Genomic DNA, 22,165 nt, shown 5'->3' on the forward strand with positions numbered 1-22,165 from the left:
CTCACAGCGTTCTGTAATAACTCCACTCAAGCTCCAGTCCATGTTTTTCATTTCCTAATACCCACAGAACAAAGTCCCTCTAAAGTCAAAGTCCCTTTAAAGTAAGTCATTTCACTCAGCGGCCATCTTTGAAAACCTTCTTGGGCAGCTATTTAAGTCATACAAGTACAGCTCCTATCTCTTTTAATGGGGAAACATCAGATTCTCCAAAGCTGTTCACCAAGCTTGAAATTAAATTTCATGTTTTAAATTTTGTTTCTAAATGCTCAAATCTTGGCAAAAAATAAAAAATAAAGCATTTTTCATGCTGGACCAGCCAATGCACATGTTCAGTCATAAGCGCAGTCTCAGAACACTGACTGTTTCTACAGCAAATGGAACTTTTAAAGGCAGCTACAGTGACGCAGTGACTTTACCAAATCTTTATTTATAAAGCTGGACTTATTCCACCATAATGCGCATTGCGCTTTCTCCCATTCATAGTGATATGAGTGCACCATCTTTGTATATGTGAAGTCTTTGATATTGTTTGAAAAAATCTTTAACTTTGAACCTTTTGTTAACTGTTATTAAAAATTAACACATGGAACATCTTAAAAAAGTATCATCTACAATTGGATATCATCAACAATTTAACTAATGATCTAAAAAAAAAAACAAAAAAAAAACAATACAACCTAATATTACAGAACCGCTCCTCCAGTTTCTCTCTTTTGATTCCTATTAAAGTAGCATGGGTATGTTTGTCATTTGTTGCCTGAATCACTGAATCAGTCACTCAACCGATTCGTTCAACAACACTGAATCATTTAGGAAGTAAAGCTCTCTACTGTGTGTTGTTCAGAGAAGCTGTGGCTTTGTATGGAACTATTTTTGTTAGCAGAGCAAAACTAGACAATATTGTCACTGACAATATTGTGTATAAAATGTAAGTTACTTATTTATTGAATTGTTATAATCAGAATCATTTGTGCAGCCTTGTCACACTCTCAGAAAAAAAGGTACAAAGGCTGTCACTGGGGAAGTACCTTTTCAAAGTTTACCCTTAAAGGGTGCATATTAGCACCTAAAAGGTGCACAATAGTACCTAGATTGTACATATTAGTACCTAAATGGTACTTTAAACCCTAACACTCAAAATACTTAATTGGTTTAATTAGGACAAACTTAAATTGAACAAATTAGTTCAGAATTAACTGTTTTGAGTTTTTAGAACTTTCTTTATCTTTTGAGTTTACAGTAATGATATATTTCAAGTAACCTGAACTGTTTCATTGTTTTGAGTTGTATGAACTAATTTCTTTTAATTTAGATGAACTTAAGTTTAACTAAAACCGGGCTGGGTTTTCTGTTTCCCAGCATGCCTTGCCTATGGCACTCAAAAGGAAGAGTAAATGCAAAAATTAAGTGTTTTATATAATGTTTTTGTGCAAGATCAATGGTAAGGGTGATTTAGTAGTGATTAATTTTGTCACGCTAATTTAGAAGAGTTTCTTTTAATGTGGGATTTTGGAGAGTTACCATCATGGTGACAAGTGGTGCATGCTGCTTGGTTTTGAGAGCAGGTAGGTTACATGTTTTAAGTTGCTGTACTCATTCAGTAAGTGCTCAACCATGCTATTGTTAACATGTTAGAAAATTAGCAAGTTGGCATTTTCTGAATTTTCTAATTAGGGTTTACAGTGAAGTAAATAACTAATTTGATTTGCAAGAACTCAAAATAATAAAGTGAAAGGGATAGTTCACCCAAAAATGAAAATTTTGAAAAATGTTTATCTACTTACCCCCAGGGCATCCAAGATGTAGGCGACTTTGTTTCTTCAGTAGAACACAAATGATGATTTTTAACTCCAACCATTGCTGTCTGTCAGTCGTATAATGCTTGTCAGTGGGAACTTCATCTGTAAGAGTCAAAAATTAAAACCTGCGGCTCGTGACGACACATTGATGTCCTAAGACACGAAACGATCGGTTTGTGTGAGAAACCGAACAGTATTTACATAATTTTTTACCTCTAAAACACCACTATGTCCAACTGCGTTCAGCACTCGCTTAGTGAGGTCTGATCGCGCTCTGACAATGGAAGTGATGTCTCGCACTCATTGAAGCAAAGCGCAAGACATCACTTCCGTCATCAGAACATGTTTTCTGACCTCACTAACTGGATATGGAGGGCAGTTGGACATAGTGGTGTTTTAGAGGTAAAAAATTATATAAATACTGTTCGGTTTCTCACACAAACCGATCGTTTCGTGTCTTAGGACATCAATGTGTCGTCACGAGCCGCAGGGTTTAATTTGGATTTGTCTTTACCCTTGTAGATGAAATTCCCACTGACATGCATTATACGGCTGACAGACGGCAATGGTTGGAGTTAAAAATTATCATTTGTGTTCTACTGAAGAAACAAAGTCACCTACATCTTGGATGTCCTGGGGCTAAGCAAATAAACATCAAATTTTCTTTTTTGGGTGAACTATCCCTTTAATTAACTACATATTTTATGTTAATTGCTATCAACATGTATGAGTTAGCTAACTCAGTACTTCGAGTTAGGAGCAATTACCATGTATGAGTACTACAGACTCAAAACTTGATAGTTCTGCTTACTTAAAATTGCTTACTCATAACTCCAAAAAATGATGCAACTAATTACCTCAATTTTTTTTACTTAGCCCAACGGGTTTACATATTTCCTTTTGAAAGGGCACCACCCCAGTGACAAGGGTGCAGTCACCAAGTCACAGTCATGCTTAAATTTAATTAAGAAGTCTTGCTTGTGTGATGTTGCTTAAACAGATTGGAAGAAATAGGAAATCATATTGGTAATTTCAGAAGATATCACAAATGATTGACAAAATACTGACAAAAGTCAATAATTTACATAGTTATGATAGATTGTTGACAATTTTTGTTGACAAGATACATTTTAGATGTATCTTACATTTTAGATTAAATACATAAATAATCAATTCATGCCTGTTGGCATGAAACTGAAGCATATTTTACTGAAAGATCAAATTTATGCTGTGTTGGTGTCTACCTGCCTCTTCCCCATTATTCACCTTTGAAAAATCCATTCATCCATTCTCCAAACCAATGTTTCCTCTACAGGGTCGCTGGCCTTTGAAAAATGTCTTGTGTAAAAATAACATTGAAGTTGTTAATGGCCAAGTTCAAGTTGGTTAATGGTTACGTTCAGCATTATTACATCATTAAATAGCTCTACTGATGAATGATACAACTAACCAATGACATTTTTCAGACTATCCTGGAAATTCATAATGCAATTTTCCAAAGTGTAATTTAACCTAATTTGTCAAGGTAATGGTGTAGTAATTACATTTAATTCACGTTTTACGCCATTTTTGCTGAGCTAAACACAACACCTCGAGTGGGCGACTACTACCTCTTAGCAATTTGTGCTGGCACACACAAAAACTGGTTTAAGACATCCTAATGCTGTCCTCGCACTCTGAAACGTTCTGCTGATGTGCAGTTTGTTTGTATGAGTGACTTTCCTCAAAATAGCTGGTTTCTAGCCTGGGATGTAAGAATGAAGTCTGTTCCTGTTCCTTCTGTGACTAAGGCTTACAAAAGTTCATGAAATGCACATTTTTTAAAATGTAGTGTTGTACCTCAGTGCCGCTGCCTAGCTATAATTATGGCATATGACAATACACTCTGAAGCATGAAAGGCTATAGTATTCTTTCCTTAGCAAATGCCAGCCTTCTTTCTGCTCCTTCCTATCATTCTGCTGCTGTTATGTCAGGCAGAAAGTGCTATATCAGTTGCTAATGGTTATTTTGACACATTAAATCATCTTTCATGTCACCATAGATGTGAAGGAGTTTCCCCGTGTCTCCGTCCCTTAGCCTATTTCTCTGCTTTGCGGTGGCGATTTGGCATGAATGGGCCCTGCGGGGAAACTCATTCAGCTGCATGACTGAGCGAGACAACAGATTTTCAGTCCTGCATTTGCACATTCACACCCTGCCATCTCCTAAGTGTCACCCGAAAGATTCCTCATTGGCCAGAGGGAATGAAAACCTGGATTTTTTCACCTTATGCTGCATTTAAAACCCTTTAACACCATTGGTGTTCCCGGTGAAAAAGACTGGCCTGCAAAAATAACTTAAATCTCTCTTTATGCTATATTATCACAAAATATTGGATTCAGTTCAATCCCTCATTGATCTGAGCTTATATTGGTCAAAAATGACCATCCATTTAAAAATGAATGGGAAAGATCAAAAATAAGAGAAACATTTAGTGTTCAGGAGCGTTCATCATGTTCACGTTCACATATATACATGTGTCCTTGCAAAGATGAAGGCCTCGGACAAAAAGATTGAATCCAATTGTAACGTAGTTCGTAAATATGGGAAGAAGGAGGCGGGAACCGGTGAACATTCAACGTAACTTTAATTCAAAATAAACAAAGAACAAAACGAAACAAATGCCACACAAACATAATAAAACGTAAAATAAAGTCCAGGCCTGGTCCTCTCTCGTCCTTCACGATCATCGCTCCTCCTTTTATGCTCCCGGAGCTCCTCCGTGAGAGACTCAAGGCCGGTGCGCCTCCCAGGTGATGCTCATTATCACTCGCGTCACCGGCCTCGCGCCGTTCCCTCACGGCTCTCGCCCGCCCTGGTCGCCACACCAATATTTGGTGATAATTTTTGTAGCCAGATCATTTTTCACCGGGAACACCACAAGTGTAAAAAGTTGGGAAAAAATTCCCAGAAAAGTACAAAAATTATCCCCATAATTTTGGAAAATAGTTATGCCCTGTGTCCAATGCGATAACATTAACTAACCTTTTCGGGAAAAAGAAAATACTCTCCGGGTCAAAATGACCCGAACACAACATGAGGGTTAATATTAGCCTGTTCAGGGCTCAAAACAATAAGGACTGTCCGATGACCCGGGGTCAGTGTGAAGCTCAAGGCAGTTGACAGAACTGTCCATGGCCCAATTGACCCTTCGCCAAGAGTTTGATTGACAGGCAATCTAACCAATCATAACGCCGAATCCGCCGTTATGTCCGACAAAGCAGTCAGGATAGTTAGTAGATTAACGTCGGTGGACTTGAACTTGAAATACTGAACTGATGTCTTTCCACAGTTGAAACATTCATGTTTATTTGATGCTATAAGTTAACTAGTAGGAAGAGATGATCGGTTCACGAGCCGCTTGAACTGAGGCACTACAGCGATCTGTCACGACACATTAAAGAGCCACAAAACGGTTTTTATTGTTTAAATTTCTTTAAAAATGACAACATTTGAAATTTGAGACTTTGTTTCATATCAAAAGTAACCTGCTCTGTCTTGTCTGTCGACGCGTTGTCAGTGTGCTCTTTGCTCCGTGATGTATTTTTCACTGCGTGAGAACATGATGTGTGGCGTGAGAATGGCATGGCTTGTCGGACATAGCAACAATAACTATAGGGGGCGGGTTTTTGCGAATGGTCAATTGGGCCAGTGCTACATTTGCACGAAAGTCTGATATTTGTGTTTTTAAGTCCTGCCAATTAAAACATTCAAGCGATTTTAAACGTACCGAACTGAGTTCTCTTTAGCATCATCTTGTGCTTTAATGGACAAATACACACAAAATGATGTCATGTCTTAAGTGAACGTAAAAAGTTGAGAAAGAAAATTTAGATGCATATAATTATATTGAATTCATAAATTTGGTCTTAAAGTGACAGCAGCCAAATATATCTGCAGCTGTCTGTGTCATTAATTTTAATCAAGCAACAAAAGACAAAGAGAAAATCGCTCACAGCTCTTGACTGAATAACTATCGTAGCTTTAACAAGATTTAAGGCCCTATTTTAACGATCTAAACGCAAAGTGTAAAGCGCACGGCGCAGGTGCACTCAGGGCGTGTCCAAATCCACTTTTGCTATTTTAACGACGGAAAAACTGTCCGTGCGCTGGGGTGCATTTTTGAAATGGGTTGTCCCTATTCTCTTAATGAGTAATGGGCGTAACGTTCAATAAACCAATCAGAGTGTCATCTCCCATTCCCTTTAAGAGCGAGATGAGCTCGCGCCATGGCGGATTGCTATTTACATGGCGGAATTTGTTGGCGGAAAAGCTAAACGCTTTTCAAGCGAAGAAACCGATCTGCTCGTGCGCGAAGTTAAACATTTAGTTAGAAGTTAAACGAAGTTACATTTTTATATTTATGTAGCCTACACAATAATATTCTTTTACACTGTAATCCTTTTGTTTTTAATATTTGGCATGTTTGTGTGATGGGCATCCCTGTGTGTAATAAGCAAAGTCAACGCGCACTGTGGACGCGCCCAGAGGCGCAGTTTCTACCAACGCGCTCTAACAAAAAATAATGCGCCATTGACTTTAGACTTTAGACCAGGTTTGAGTTGGTCTATGGCGCAGTCTATTTTCAGCTCCTTAAAATAGCAATGCGCCGGCAATGCGCCTGAACACACCTCTTTTTTAGACCAGAACGCCCATGGGCGCACTAACTGGCGCAAATGCATTTACTAATTTAAGGACGTGGCGCTGAACGGGAAAACGCGAACGGCGCCGGACGCAAACTAGCAAACACACTTGTGCTGCGCCTTGCGTCACATTGCGCCGGGTGTATTATAGGGCCCTTAATCTCTAATTAGAGTGAAGACTTTGCAGTAGAGTGAAGACTTTGTCAATAGAGTGAAGACTTTGCAGTGTTATTTTACATTTGATTATTCAGTTTCTGTACCTGAATACTACTGTTAGACTTAGACCATATAACGTTCTTTAATTTTTATCTTTGTTCTATTGTATTCATTTTGCTTGTAATTTGTTTATTTGTTCATATTTATTACTGACTTTATTACTGACTTGTCTTTAATAATGTTTGAACTTTATATTTGTTAGGCTAAAAGTTTTTTGCGATGGTAGCTATTGAAATTGGAAATCAAGAGTTGTGAAATTTCACATGTATCTAAAATACTGATGTCATAATAAGTGCGTCATTAATAAGGTCAAAAACTATGAAAACAATAACTATTTTGTTTGTTTGTTTGTTTGTTGTTTGGTTGATTGGTTGGTTGACTGGGCCAGTAGAAATAATCCTTAGGGTTGAGCCCTGCTGTTTCCAAAGGGTCATGCAGCTGGGTATGAGTGCACTACGCCCTGTTCAGCCTCGGGCCGGTGTGACATAACAATCCCTTCACATAAAGCCATGATCGAAGGCTCTCCAGACAGAGTAACATCTCAGCCAGCAGCCACAGGGCTTCTGCTGTGCTCTAGATCACTTCAAAATGAGGTTACTGTCTAGCCGGAGTCGTGCCACCTTGGGGAATGATAATTTCTTATTAATTTTTCAGTTCTGGAAAGGATAAAAATGGTTGTTGTGCCTCTGTAAGGTTTTCTTTAATTGTTTTTTGATAGTTAGCAGCCTGCTTTCACTTGGCAAGCTTAAAAGTCTCACACATCTGGATCCGAGCCAAATATCCCATGGTCAATAAATGCGAGGAGCTCATTTGATATTAAAATCCATTTGGAGGCAGTTTTAGACATCAAGCTTGGCATTATTCAGCAGTTCAGTGCCAGCGGTGAAATGTGAATGCAGCCATAGTCTGCGGACTCTGTCATTGTCTCCGGGACCCTCATCTCTCAGTGAAGGACAGCACACACGCTTTCTCTGAAAAGCCTGTTGTTTTTCCCAGAATGCCAGGGTGCTGAATACAAGTGATTATCATCCAAGATCTGCCTGCTTTCTATAGCCAAGTTCATTTATCCTCCCAGTGACAATCGATGATACCTGGCTAAACATAGAGATTCGATTTTAAAAAGAGTTTCTTTTACATTATATTCTAGAGCTCAGTAAATTCAAGAATGATTTTGAGGCATAAATCAATTGTCTGATTTAGCAGATCTGTTGTGTCTTTTATTGATGATGAACACACACCACTTGCCAATGTTAACAGCAAAACATATAATTTCTCTAATGCTCTTTTTCATGTTTGTCTGTTTACAGGAGGCTGAATGGCATTGCGATGAGTTTACAAAAGGAGCCTGTTTCAGTCGGGGCAAATCAGAGGCAAGTAAACTCCCCAAATATTTCATATTTTGGTTTAAAGAAATTAATACTTTTATACAGCAAAGATGCATTAAATTAATCATAAAGGTATTTATAATGTTATAAATAATTTCAGTTTTAAATAAACGTTGTTCTTTTGAATTTTCTATTTATCAAAGAATCCTAAAAAAATGTATCACGGTTTCCATGAAAATATCAAGCACCCCAACTGTTAAACTGAAAATATTACTGTTTTTACTGTATTTCAATCAAATAAATGCTGCCTTGGTGAGCATAAGAGACTTTAAAAACATTAAAAAAATAGTACCAACTCCAAACTTTTGAACAATACCGTATAACTGAAATTTGAATTTAAGAAAGTACAATTAAAATTATTTGAAATTAAAAAAAAAAAAAATTCAAACAACCCTATAAGCAAAATGAAAGATAAACCTTAAATTCTGCCTCAAAAGTTAAAAAAGATTTATGGACCAGGGTGGAAAAAACACCACTTCCCAGAATGCCATTACCTGTCATACTTCCTGACATTTCAATTCAACTTCCTGTAAGGCATGGTCAGTTTAATTCATATTTAACCCAAAGTAGCCAAATTTTAAATTCTAAAATTTGCCCAAACCTGCTAGACAAACATCAACTATCTTTGTGACTTTTTAAAGAAAACATGTTTTTTAAAAAACATTTATTGCAATATGTAAATCCATGACAGTAGCTATTTATATTTTGTTGATATACTGTCCAATACTGATCCTAACAGAAAGCACTCAGGCAGCATCCTGTTGCTGTAGTAACCACCACAGGCAATGCGATTTCTGTTTCAATTTGGCGCCACATGGAAACATGGACCTTTGTGGTTACTGAAACATTGTAATATGTTTCAGACCTTTTGTTTTGACTTCCTTTGGTGGGGTGATTCAAACCTCCAAACCCCACTGTAATTCTCAGCCAGAATGAAGGTTGTTTTAAATGTTACCTGTACTTAAGAAAGCAATTGCCCTCCTAAAATAGCAAACCCATTATTTATGACACCACTCTTGCTCAGGCATTCCCATGTCTCTTTCACTTTGCTATGGAGTTGTTCCATGGCACAAGGCAGCAGTGACTCCCTTGTGTTTTGAAGACTGACTGAATCAGAACAGATTTGTGCTACAAAATGTTTCTTAAATCTCCTTAATATTTCACTTATACTCCAGCTCTGTCAAACATGAGACGGAGGGTCCCCCTTTGCTTTATAGTATGCTACACTGAGCTAAGCCATTCTAAGTAATATGGGAGCTGTATAGGGACTGCTGCAAACCATCCTTCCAGTCTGGCTGAACCCCAAGGTGTATTTCTAGTGGCTCTTGCGGTTTCAGCCAGTGGAAACTGCCCCACGAGTGTTTTTTTAATTCGCTCGTGAAACGTGTTCTGAAGCCCATAATAAGATGGATTACTCTGACCAACATGTGATTGTAATTCAGAATTCCAGGAGGTGGCTGTCGTAACTTGCTTGCAATTGTGAAGCCTTTCTGTATTGACTACACATACGGTAGCCTAGAATATCTTTAAAGTAGTAGTTCATCCCAAAATAAAAATTACATTTTGTTCCAAAAAAGTAATTCCAGTCTTATATGACTTTCTTTCTTCTGTTGGACACAAAAGATGGCATTTGAATGATGTGCTGGTTGCTCTTTTCCAGTTACATGGAAGATTTTCAAGCTTCAAAAAGTACACAAAAGCACCATGAACGTATCATAAATTACTGTATTCCAAATTCTTTTATGTCATATGATAGCTTTGTGTGACGAACAGACCAAAATTCACTAATCTTCCCCTCCAGTGAGCTGTTAACCATTGTGACCAGATCGTTGAACTCGATTACTCTGTATCATTCAGACCAGTTCTGTGAACTGAATCAATGGATTCATTCAAAAGTTCTACAGTAAATCTTTTCTCTTTTTTTGTTCACAAATTGGGCATCACTGCTTCTCTTATTCTCTGTTTGAACTACTCTCATGATTTCACAGAGCCATCATATTATTGTTTTGGTTGCACTTTAGTTTACAGTACGTGTACAGTGTGCTAAACTAAGAAAGTACTGGGTAATATAAGGTAACTACATGGGTGAAGGTTAGGTTTAGGCATAGGTTCAGGGTTAGTACCTAGTTATTACCCAGTTATTGGAATTACTATAATAATTACATTCTATGTATATGTGGAAGATAAAGTGCTACCATTGTTTGAGAATATTTGAAATGTAGTATGCTATTTTTATAGACCATTTGGTTACACTTTATTTTACAGTGCCGTAGTTACATTGTAATTACTCAAATAAGTACTGAATAATATTAATTAACTACATGTACTTACTATAGAGTTACAGTTAGGGTTAGGGTTTGGATTAGGGTTAGTTACTTGTAATTATGATTAATTTACTGTTATTACTATAGTAAGTACATGTAGTAACATGTAACTACGGCACTGTAAAATAAAGTGTTGCCGACCATTTTTTATGATACTTTGATATGAAGTTTGAAAGCCTCAGTACTAAAAAGAGTGACCAGTATGATTCTTCAAAATTCTTCTTTTGTGTTTCACAAAAGAAAGAAAGTAATATGACTTTTGGAACAATGTGAGCAAGGTGAGTTTTCTACTCCTTTTAAGACTATATAGCCCTTTTTGATTACTTTACACATCACAAAGTTTTTTGTTTTGTTTTTTTGTTTTTTTTGCAAAACAGCATCTTTAATTGAATTCTATGAGAAATACTCTTTTTCAACCACTGCATCTGGTTTGTGGAGTCTTTTGCTTCAAGAACAAAGGAAAGTGTTTGATGGAGTGAATGGTGTTCTGTCGACTTCATTTTGTTTATAATGCAAACAGCGCATAACAGCCACTATATTACACTATGGAGTGTAACCATCTGTCAGGGGTTTTCATAAACATGTCACATCATGATGTGGTAGGCATATTAAATCTCAGTTTATTTACGCATACAGCAAAGCACTGCCCCCAGCCAAATTGCATTAGCAAATGTAAATCATCCTTTTCTTTTCAAGACTCCGCTTAGTGCAGGGAAATGAACGGTTTCACGAGTTAACAGCCATTCTGATGAGGAAATAAAGTTGACCCCCTCAAGCACTGCCTTGAAACACTCTTAAATCAACAGAGAGAGAGAGAGACGGGGCGATGGTTTCAAGTACTTGAGACAAAAGTGATTTACTGGCTCAAAAAGCCTTGTAAAAATACACTGAACTGAAGATTCAAGAAGTCCTGTAGCTGGTCTAATAATAAAAAAATATATATATTACATAAATAACATAGCTTCTGTACTGTATGGGCTTCGTATTTTTGGAAGTTGGCCCTTTAATGCAAGGCAGTTCACTCAGCGGCCATCTTGGAAACAATGCAGGCAACTATTTTTGATGTAGCTAATATACATTATACTAATTATACTTTTATTCAGCAAGGATGCATTAAATTAGTCAAAAGTACCAGTAAAGACATTTATGATGTTGACAAAGATTTCTATTTGAAATAAATGCTGTTTCTTTGTTTACCAACGAATCCTGGAAACACGTAATCAGTTTCCATAAAAATATTAAGCAACTGTGCCGTAGTTACACGTTATTACGTGTACTTACTATAGTAAAAACAGTAAATTAATCATAATTACAAGTAACTAACCCTAAACCAAACCCTAACCCTAAATGTAACTCTATAGTTAATTAATATTATTCAGTACTTATTTGAGTAATTACAATGTAACTACGGCACTGTAAAATAAAGTGTAACCATAATAAGAACTATTTCTTTAGCACCAAATAAGTATATAACAATTATTTCTGAAGGATCATGTGACACTGAAGACTAGAATAATGATGCTGAAAATTCAGCTTTGACATCACAAGAATACATTACATTTTTACATGTATTTATATAAGTTTTTTTTTTTTTTTTGGCAAAATTTAGCATTTGTGATACTAATAGTCATCAAGATCGTTTTGAAAGAGTTCATGTCATTCTAACACAGTTTAACTCTGAGATCTTGTCATATTTTATTACCATTTTTTAAACTATAGTGAATAAACTGTATTAATGAATGAAATGTTCAAGGTGTCTGAATAAATTTTGGTTTGACTATATATATATATATATATATATATATATATATATATATATATATATATATATGTATGTGTATGCTAAATTTTGCATTTGTGATGCTAATAGACGAGACCTTCGCTACACTAACTTGCCTTCACATATCTTCTCTTATGTTTTTTCACAGGAAGAGTGCCAGAATTACATCCGTGTTCTACTCGTCAGTGGTGACAGACTGTTTACATGCGGAACAAATGCATTCACTCCTATTTGCACCAATCGCACGGTAAAGTAAACACAACAATGCATTCAATATAATGCAGAGGCTTCCTGACCTGATGTTACGCTAGCTTTGTCCCAAGCTCTCTCTCTCTCCCCCATTGACCTCTTTTGACATTTCCATCGCCGCGTGGGCTGTGTAGCATAGCATGTGGTATTTCAACCAAAAGCCTGTGGTTTATTTCAATAAGACTTTTGTTCGTGCTTCACCTCAAAAGAAGCTTTCTTGAGATCTAGACGAAAACCACAACAAAAACAACAACTAAGTCCTATTTTTCTAATAAATTGGGAAGTTGTAGTATCTCTAAGTCCCTTATCCTTTGTGGAAAGTTCACACTTGTTATGCAGGTATCGTGCGAGCATTTGCACTTTATCTTTGACAGATTTTTCCAATGCATGGGTTGCAGCATAGTTGCTAGCTATCGCAATAAGTGCCACTCGGTGCAGCTGATTGAAAGATAAGCATCTCCGCCAAGCACATTTACTGACATCCCCCATTATTCCTCCTCACATCTCTTAGTTTTCATTCATGCATGTAAGTCTCTTGAGCTTGAATCCCTGAATTTGAATGACTGGATTACTCTTCTATCCTTTCCTCAAACCTGATAATGATGATGACAGTCGATTCGCGTACGATGGCAATCATCTCCTCGGTGGCTCTTTGAAGGATGGCAGGAATTATTGACTCAAAGCTAAATCGCCCCAGGGATTTACCATCATGAGTACCTTGTGCCAGCAGGAAAGGACTTAGCGCAGCCAGGAAGGCACGAGCGAAAAGTCTCCATCGTGTCCTTGTAACACCGCCAGTGAAGCTGCATCTTTAAACAAGCGGCTATCGAGGCTGTAGTGCCGCTCGGCGTGTAGCGCAAACACAGCTGCCGGTGTCCTGAAGAGGAGTCATTCAACCCTCTCCATTAATGTGCATTATGGGGTAGCGTGTCCATATCTATGAAGGCTTCCGAATGCCATTTGTCAGAAGGTGTTCCATCAATAAACGCCTTTCATCTTTCTTCGTGCCCAAGAAAAGGCACATCCGTTCAGGCATTGGCTCAGGCAGAAGTATCTCCCTGGCACCGACTCTTCAAAAGACTGCCTCGCCTTGCCAAACATGCAAATTTGCCTGACTTTATTGCCAGATAAATGGGCTCCGGGGTCCTGAAGGAAGCCGAGACACTTCCAGCCATTCGCGGAGGTTTTCTTCGAGCCAACATCAAGGATAATCCCCCTTTACATTGATTACACAGGGCAAGTGTTGTGGCCGTCAGCTGCATGTAAGATAAAAGCATTCAAGAGAGGCCACACAGGATCTAATCCGCCTTCGGGACAGACCGATAGGTTTGAGCACAATGCAGTATGTCAGATTTCCTGCTACAAAAATAAGCTAGTCACTGAAGGCATGACATTTCGAGCTGCATAGATAAATCTGCTGCAGCTTGAGATATATTGCTCAGTCCCAAATCCATTCAGTTGTCATTTTTCTAGTAACAGATACCAGATGCATAAGGAAGGTGGGAACGTCATTATAACAGAAGATTTAATTGGATTTTTTTTTAGGTGTTTTTGATGCTAAATCGTTTTAATGGCATTTCTTGACACATTTTTAAATATGATGAACAGGTTTTGGCTGCTTTCAAAGTAACCAGCACTGACTGCTCTTCAAAATCTCTCCCTTGTGAAAAACGGAAGCAGTCCTTTAAATCAGCGTTTCTCAGCGTTTTTGACTTCAAGGTCCCCAATTGACCGTTCGCAAAGACCCGCCCCCTTTAGTTACTTTTGCTATGTCCGACAAGCCTTGTCGATCTCATGCCACACATCATGTTCTCGCGCAGTGAAAAATACATTGCGGAGCAAAGAGGACACTGACAACACGTCGACAGACAAGACAGAGCCAGGTTGCTTTTGATATAAAATAAGATGATGTCAAATTTTGGAATTTTGAAATAAATGTAAACAATAAATACCGTTTTCTGGCTCTTTAATGTGGCGTGACAGATCGCTGTGGCACCTCCGTTTCTAGCAACTCGTGAACGGATCAGCTCTTCCTACTTAATTTATATAACATCAAATAAACATGAATGAATGGAAGGAATGTCGTTTCAACCGCGGAAAGACGTCAATACACACCATTTTTTCAAGTTCAAGTCCACCGAAGTTAATCTACTAACTTCCCTGACTGCTTGGTTCTAAAGTGATTTGCTGGATATTTTAGAACTTGGCAAATGTGCAAAAATGTATATTCATTATAAAAGTGCCCAAGAATTTGACTTATTTTTCTGGGTCTAGAAATTACACTATTGAAATGAGGCTTCCTCGTATATCCAGGTTTTCCAAGAAGCGGCAATCCTGGTTTTTCAAAGATATTTACATTTACATTTATGCATTTTGCAGACACTTTTATTCAAGGTACACATTTTATCAGTTCTTGCTTTACCTGGGAATCGAACCCATGACCTTAATGTTTCTAGCACCATGCTCTTTACTGTCTGAGCTTTAGGAAGACAAAAACAGTGAATTCAAATAAGAAATGTCTTGTTTTTTAGTTGTTCTGGCTTATTGAAAATTGTTTTAAAGCCTTCTTTGAGGTTGAGTCTAGTTGAAAACCACTGCTTTAAACCGATGTGTTTCTCTAATGGCTTCTCCAGTAGTTCAAATGGAGTGACTTTCTGGGTGTCTCCATTCGTCTGCATGAAGGAACAGAAATCGGGTCAAAAAACAAGGACCAATATGAAAAGTCATACTCTCTTCCTGTGGTGGCATATCCCTTGTGCTTATTGTATACAAATGGAAATTACCTCCCTGCCTTGGTAGCTTCCCTTTGCTGGCTAAATGTCACGCTAAGCAAGAATCAAGGATTTGCTGTACTGCACATAAGGACAGAACGGGTATGTTGCGAACGATTAGCATTTAGCCATTGCAGCCGCCACAAGGCGTGACAACCAAGTAATGAGATAAACATTTTTGCCGCCTCACAAAATAGCACATGACACGGCTGGAAGTAGGCCGAGCGTTTCCACAGTAATAAATGATTCGAACGGTGAAATAGTTTTCAATGCCACATCAGCTCCTCACATAAACAAAATTAGAAATTCTTCGAGGTTTCCGTCTGTAGAAATGTTTGGACATATTTTCTCTGCTCAAACTAATTTAAAAAAAAAATTGTATTTTAGGTCTGGCTAGATTTTTATTTATTTTTTTATTTTGTATTTCATTTATAAGATATTTACTAGCCTTTCAGGTATAAGAATTGCAGTGTTTCTGAATTCAATCTCTTTGTTCCTTTTCACAGCTGACTAACCTGACCGAGGTTCATGATCAAATCAGTGGGATGGCACGGTGTCCCTATAACCCTCTGCATAATTCCACCGCCCTCATCACTTCCAGCGGGGAGCTCTATGCCGCCACTGCTATGGACTTTTCCGGCAGGGACCCGGCAATCTACCGCAGCCTGGGTGGACTCCCTCCTCTGCGTACTGCTCAATACAACTCCAAATGGCTCAATGGTATGCCTTAGCTATTAGATGAAAAATGCCTCCTTGAATTATGACATTACAAGAAAAAACTAAAGCCATTAATAGCAATCAAGTGACTAATTGTGGTTAAAGGTTTTGGGAAAATGTCATTTCATGAAAATTTGGCATAAGTTTTTTATTTAAAGGAATAGTTCACCTATAAATTAATGATCATCATTTACTCACCCTCATGTCATTCCGAACCTGTACGACTTTCTTACTGCAACACAAATGCAGATTGACACTTTCATTGTTGGAAAAAAAGATTTAATGATATAAGGGGAGCAAATGTGACAGATCTTTTTTTTTTTTTATTTTGGGGTGAGCGGTTGCTTTAAGTAGCACATCTTTCTTTAAGAATGTAATTTAAATAATTTTGCATAGTTGGAAAAGCAAAATATATATACTTATGAACCTTTAACCCCCAGGGATCTGAGTGATTCTTAGGCCCTTGAGATGTTTTGACATGCCCTGACATTTGTACTTATTTCAGCTACTTATAATATTGGCCAACATGTAATTTTGCTGTATTCAGCACAAACTCTGCTACAATAATATGTGAGCAAAATAGATGTACGTTTGCATTTTTTGGAAAATAAAGATTTAGTAAATTTATGTGGCGACCAGGGCGGGCGAGAGCCGTGAGGGAACGGCGCGAGGCTGGTGGCGCGAGATTTAATGAGCTCCACCTCGGAGGCACACTGGTCTTGAGTCTCTCACGGAGGAGCTCCGGAAGCATAAAAGGAGGAGCGACAACAGTGAAGGACGAGAGAGGGCCAATGTAACACAGTTCGTAAATATGGGAAGAAGGAGGCGGGAACCGGTGAACATTCAACAAAACTTTAATTCAAAATAAACAAATACAAAACGAAAGTAATGCCGGCAGACCCTCGCGGACGACATAAAATAGCCTGGGCCTGGTCCTCTTTCGTCCTTCACTGTCATCGCTCCTCCTTTTATGCTTCCGGAGCTCCTCCGTGAGAGACTCAAGGCCGGTGCGCCTCCCAGGTGGAGCTTGTTAACTCCCGCGCCACCGGCCTCGCGCCGTTCCCTCACGGCTCTCGCCCGCCCTGGTCGCCACAATTTAGTTAGTAAGTTTTGGGGGAAAAAATGTCCCTGCAATAAGGCAGTAAAACATATACTGAATAGTTGTTCACAAGACTTTTGAGTTATCCAGCTTGTAGGCTAGAATTTTTACTATACAATTGTGTAAAAATTATTCTGAACACTTCAACACAAACAACAATATAATGATTTAAATTTTGTAAGTCAGTTTTTGTGTCACCACTGCTGTATGCGTGGGAGTGTTGATGGCCATGAATTGTTTATGTGATTCACACCAGGGGAGACAAAAGACACTCCCCCAATGGCTAATGACCCATCAAAGTGGAATGTTGTGAAGCAGTCTGAACAAAGAATTCAAAGATTCAAAGATTTTGATCTGTTTTATCAATCAATCAATCAATCAGTCAGTCAATCAATTGAATTTGTTGTTGACTTCAAATGGTGTGTTTCAAATCAAGCTTGATAGTAATTTTTTCTTCATCTTCATCAGTCTTATGAGCTAGACAATTAGGCATATGCCAAAATGAATGCGTTTTGCGACATGCCGTCATCTTCAAAACTCATGAACACTACACAAAAATGAATTCAATTTTAATGTTTTAGTCAACATTTGATGTCCATCTTGTTTATGAATTGTTGAATTGAATTGTTTATGTGATTCACACCAGGGGAGACAAAAGACACTCCCCCAATGGCTAATGACCCATCAAAGTGGAATGTTGTGAAGTAGCCTGAACAAAGAATTCAAAGATTCAAAGATTTTGATCTGTTTTATCAATCAAACAATCAATCAATCAATCAATCAATCAATCAATCAATCAATCAATCAATCAGTCAGTCAATCAATTGAATTTGTTGTTGACTTCAAATGGTGTGTTTCAAATCAAGCTTGATAGTAATTTTTTCTTCATCTTCATCAGTCTTATGAGCTAGACAATTAGGCACACGCCAAAATGAATGCATTTCGCGACATGCCGTCATCTTCAAAACTCATGAACACTACACAAAAATGAATTCAATTTTAGTGTTTTGGTCAACATTTGATGTCCATCTTGTTTATGAATTGTTGAATTGAATTGTTTATGTGATTCACACAAGGGGAGACAAAAGACACTCCCCCAATGGCTAATGACCCATCAAAGTGGAATGTTGTGAAGTAGCCTGAACAAAGAATTCAAAGATTCAAAGATTTTGATCTGTTTTATCAATCAATCAATCAGTCAGTCAATCAATTGAATTTGTTGTTGACTTCAAATGGTGTGTTTCAAATCAAGCTTGATAGTAATTTTCTCTTCATCTTCATCAGTCTTATGAGCTAGACAATTAGGCCTACTCCAAAATGAATGCGTTTCGCGACATGCCGTCATCTTCCAAACTCATGAACACTACACAAAAATGAATTCAATTTTAGTGTTTTAGTCAACATTTGATGTCCATCTGGCTTGTGGAGCAAAACCACTGGTGTTTTTGTGAAGGAGTATTTGCTTTTGGCGCAAAAGAAAAAAAATAACCATCTTAAAAGGGATAGTTTGCCCAACATGAAAATTTGTGTGAGTCATTTACTCACCCTGTTTATTCCAAACCTGTGTGACTTAAGGAACATGAATAAAAAAAATAAAATAAAAAAAAACACAGACATTTATCAAAATATTTTCTTCTATTCCACAGAAGAAAGAAAGTCATATAGGTTTGGAACAACATGAGGGTGAGTGAATTATGACAGAATTTTAATTTTTGTATGAACATTTAACTGTAGAGCTTGGAATCGGAATCTAAACATCATCGTTCAAATTGAAAAAATTGCCTGAGCTGATGAGTTTAAAAATTATTATCAAAGAATCTTGACAGAGAAGAATTTTACCTGATTTACATTTACATTAACTTTTTCCAATTTATTTTTTCCTCCTTCATGTTGTGCAAATGTGTTATGCACCACAAAAGAAAATGAATTCACAGTCAATCACCACCACCTACTCACTTTGAATTTTACGAAGTTGGCCATGACAGCTTGCTCTTTTTGCCTTTGAGAAGCTTGTGCATTCATCTGTTTTGAATGGAGAACGATAATTAAATGAGTAAGCTCTCTTTGATCGTTTCTCACCGTAACCTTTCTCTTCTCCCATGACAAATGAGTTCGTCCATTACCTAAGCATAAGATTAATAAACGCATCTCGATGGGCCAGCGGTTCTGCTCCATGTGCAATCCGTTATTTATCACTGTCATCCTGTCCCCCGTTTCTGTCAAACTCAGAGCCCAACTTCGTTTCCTCCTATGACATCGGCAACTTCACCTACTTCTTCTTCCGTGAGAACGCCGTGGAGCATGACTGTGGCAGGACGGTGTTCTCTCGTGCCGCCCGCGTCTGCAAGAACGACATCGGTGGACGTTTTCTGCTGGAGGACACCTGGACCACCTTTATGAAGGCCAGGCTTAATTGCTCACGGCCGGGCGAGATTCCATTCAACTACAATGAGCTGCAGGGAACCTTTTTCCTGCCTGAGCTTGAGCTCCTCTATGGGATTTTCACCACTAATGTGTGAGTAAAGCACCGTTTGAACACAACACTGTTTTTTTTAGGTGTCTGTTGTTGTGTTCAAAGGTTTCAAACCACAGAAGTCAGCTTATGACCTATTATTTTCAGTAGGACTTCAATTTTGTGATCTGCATTGCCAGCAAAAGGTTATTAATTGCATAGTTTTATGTGTGAGGTAAAAGGGGACACTATGATTTTAACACCATACATTTGCTATTTTTTTTTTATGTTTTTTGCTTACCTGCTGTTATATCTCTGGTATTGTGAGATCTGTTTCACAGTCAGCAATGGACAGATCCATTTTTCACATTATGATCCACTATGCTTTAATGATTGTCAATGAAAAAGTGTTGCATATAAGTGTGTGTGTGCTGACTGCCTACTTCTGATTCTGTTCTCAGCAACAGCATTGCCGCATCAGCAGTGTGCGCCTTCAATTTTAGCGCTATTACCCAAGTGTTCAGTGGGCCTTTCAAGTACCAGGAGAACTCACGCTCTGCTTGGCTGCCCTACCCCAATCCCAACCCTGACTTCCAGGTAAGCATCCAGCAAATGACAGCCACTTTTACGGACAGAATGCATTCTCTCCATCTACTTTAAAAGTTAAGTGGCACTTTCCACAAATAGGGTACAGAATAGGGCCTGAAACTCTCAAATGGTCAATGAAAGGAGGTGCTTAACCTTCAGAGACTGTTTATCATCATCCTTATTATCATCAAGAGATTTATTTTCCATTAATTATAATATTTTGACTCTGTTAACAAAATTAGGGAGTGTGATTTTTCTTTTTCTTCTTTTTAAACATTAAATCATGAGTAATTGTTGCAAATTTAAGCTATGACAGTAAAGACATTTATAATGTTACTAAAGATGAAAAGTAAATGCTGTTATTTTGAACTTTGAAAAAAATATAATATTACACAAAATATTAAGTAGCACAACTGTTTTCAACATTGATAATGATAAGAAATGTTACTTAAAGGATTAGTTAACTTTAAAATTACCCCAAGCTTTACTCACCCTCAAGCCATCCTAGGTGTATATGACTTTCTTCTTTCTGATGAATACAATCAGAGTTATATTAATAAATATCCTGACTCATCTAGTCTTTATAATGGCAGTGAACAGGACCAATGAATATGAAGCTCAAGAAAGTGCATTCACCCATCATAAACGTACTCCACACGGCTCCGGGGGGTTAATAAGGCCTTCTGAAGTGAAATAATGTATTTGTGTAAGAATAATATCCATATTTAACAAGTTATGAAGTAAAATATATAGTTTCCATCAGACCGTCTTCCGTATTCAACTTACGAAAAAAGTGTAACGCCTCTCGCAGTTGAAAACGCTTACGCTACGTCCTACGCCTTCTGCCTTCCAGCTTACGAAAAAGTTGAATATTGAAGGCGGTCTGGCGGAAGCTAGATATTTTACTTTATAACTTGTTAAATATGGATATTTTTCTTACACAAACCCATCGCTTCGCTTCAGAAGGCCTTTATTTGCCCTCTGGAGCCATGTGGAGTATGTTTATGATGGATGGATGCACTTTCTTGAGCTTTTCTTGAGTTTAACCAATCATACTCATTGGTCCCGTTCACTGCCATTATAAAGCTTGAGCACATCAGGATACTTATTAATATAAGTCTGATTGTGTTCATCAGAAAGTAGAAAGTCATATACACCTAGGATGGCTTGAGGGTGAGTAAAGCTTGGGATAATTTTCATTTTAAAGTGAGCTAATCCTTTAAGCACCAAATCAACACATTTAGAATGATTTCTGAAGGATCATGTGACATTGAAGACTGGAGTATTAATGCTGAAAATTCAACTTGAATATCATAGGAATAAATTACATTTTAAAGAAGAATGCAGTTATTTTAAATTATATTCCACAATAATATTATTTAGGCTCTATTTTTGATATTTTTGCAGCTTTGGTGGGCATAAGAGACTTTCAAAAACATCTTACCACTTATGACTTAAAAATGAAGAAAATTATTTTCTTGTCTTCTCACCATGCTGTAGGGGGCAGTTTTTGGAGGTCTTAATTTAAAAAAACGTTACTTTTTTTTTTTTTTTTTTCTTTGTAATGGGATAAAATCATGAAGTAAAAGGATTGTGCACAAACAGATATGGCTTAATATTAAGTTTTGGTCATTAAAATTGTTAATAGTTTAAATATTTGTACATAATTTTGAAAATTGATTGCATACGACTTTAACAGATTATGTCAAAATGATGACTTATGTTTAGGACTTCTCATCATATTTTGGGAGGATACTTTATATTTTATATTTTAAAGACTACCTACATTTTATTTTAGGTTAATACCAATAAAAAATGTGGGATTTGTTTCTCTACTGCCAAATAGAACTGTATTTGTGAAGATTGCCAGGTCTCTTTCTGTTGGCAACACTCCAGCAGTAAACAACCAAAAGAATAATTGACTTTCTCACCTCAGCTTCCACCTATGTGCGCCCAATTAAAACGAGATGTTGACTGATGTTTTTGGTTTTATTGCCTCATGTTTTCACCTGATTATTCTCAGGAAAAAACAAGAATATGTGAGGTGAATTTTTCTAATTATCCAAAGCCCGCAAACACCCAAATCTGATATTGTTGATGAT

At 37.5% G+C, this 22,165-nt stretch overlaps 1 protein-coding gene across 2 annotated transcripts in view; it reads left to right on the plus strand.

Annotated features, from left to right (window-relative positions):
* The window catches only part of sema5a (sema domain, seven thrombospondin repeats (type 1 and type 1-like), transmembrane domain (TM) and short cytoplasmic domain, (semaphorin) 5A), a 182,683-nt gene that overhangs the window by 87,390 nt on the left and 73,128 nt on the right, over positions 1-22,165 (plus strand). For both annotated transcript variants that reach the window (XR_007182444.1, XM_048174264.1), the window contains exons 5-9: positions 8,006-8,068; positions 12,336-12,434; positions 15,714-15,927; positions 19,253-19,538; positions 19,937-20,072. Coding sequence is in view for 1 of the 2 variants with exons in the window: in XM_048174264.1 (XP_048030221.1) it covers positions 8,006-8,068; positions 12,336-12,434; positions 15,714-15,927; positions 19,253-19,538; positions 19,937-20,072 (798 nt within the window). In the remaining variant the exon portion in view is untranslated. The remainder of the gene's footprint in view (positions 1-8,005; positions 8,069-12,335; positions 12,435-15,713; positions 15,928-19,252; positions 19,539-19,936; positions 20,073-22,165) is intronic.

Source organism: Megalobrama amblycephala, linkage group LG22 (genome assembly GCF_018812025.1).
Source record: "Megalobrama amblycephala isolate DHTTF-2021 linkage group LG22, ASM1881202v1, whole genome shotgun sequence".
Classification (NCBI taxonomy): domain Eukaryota; kingdom Metazoa; phylum Chordata; class Actinopteri; order Cypriniformes; family Xenocyprididae; genus Megalobrama; species Megalobrama amblycephala.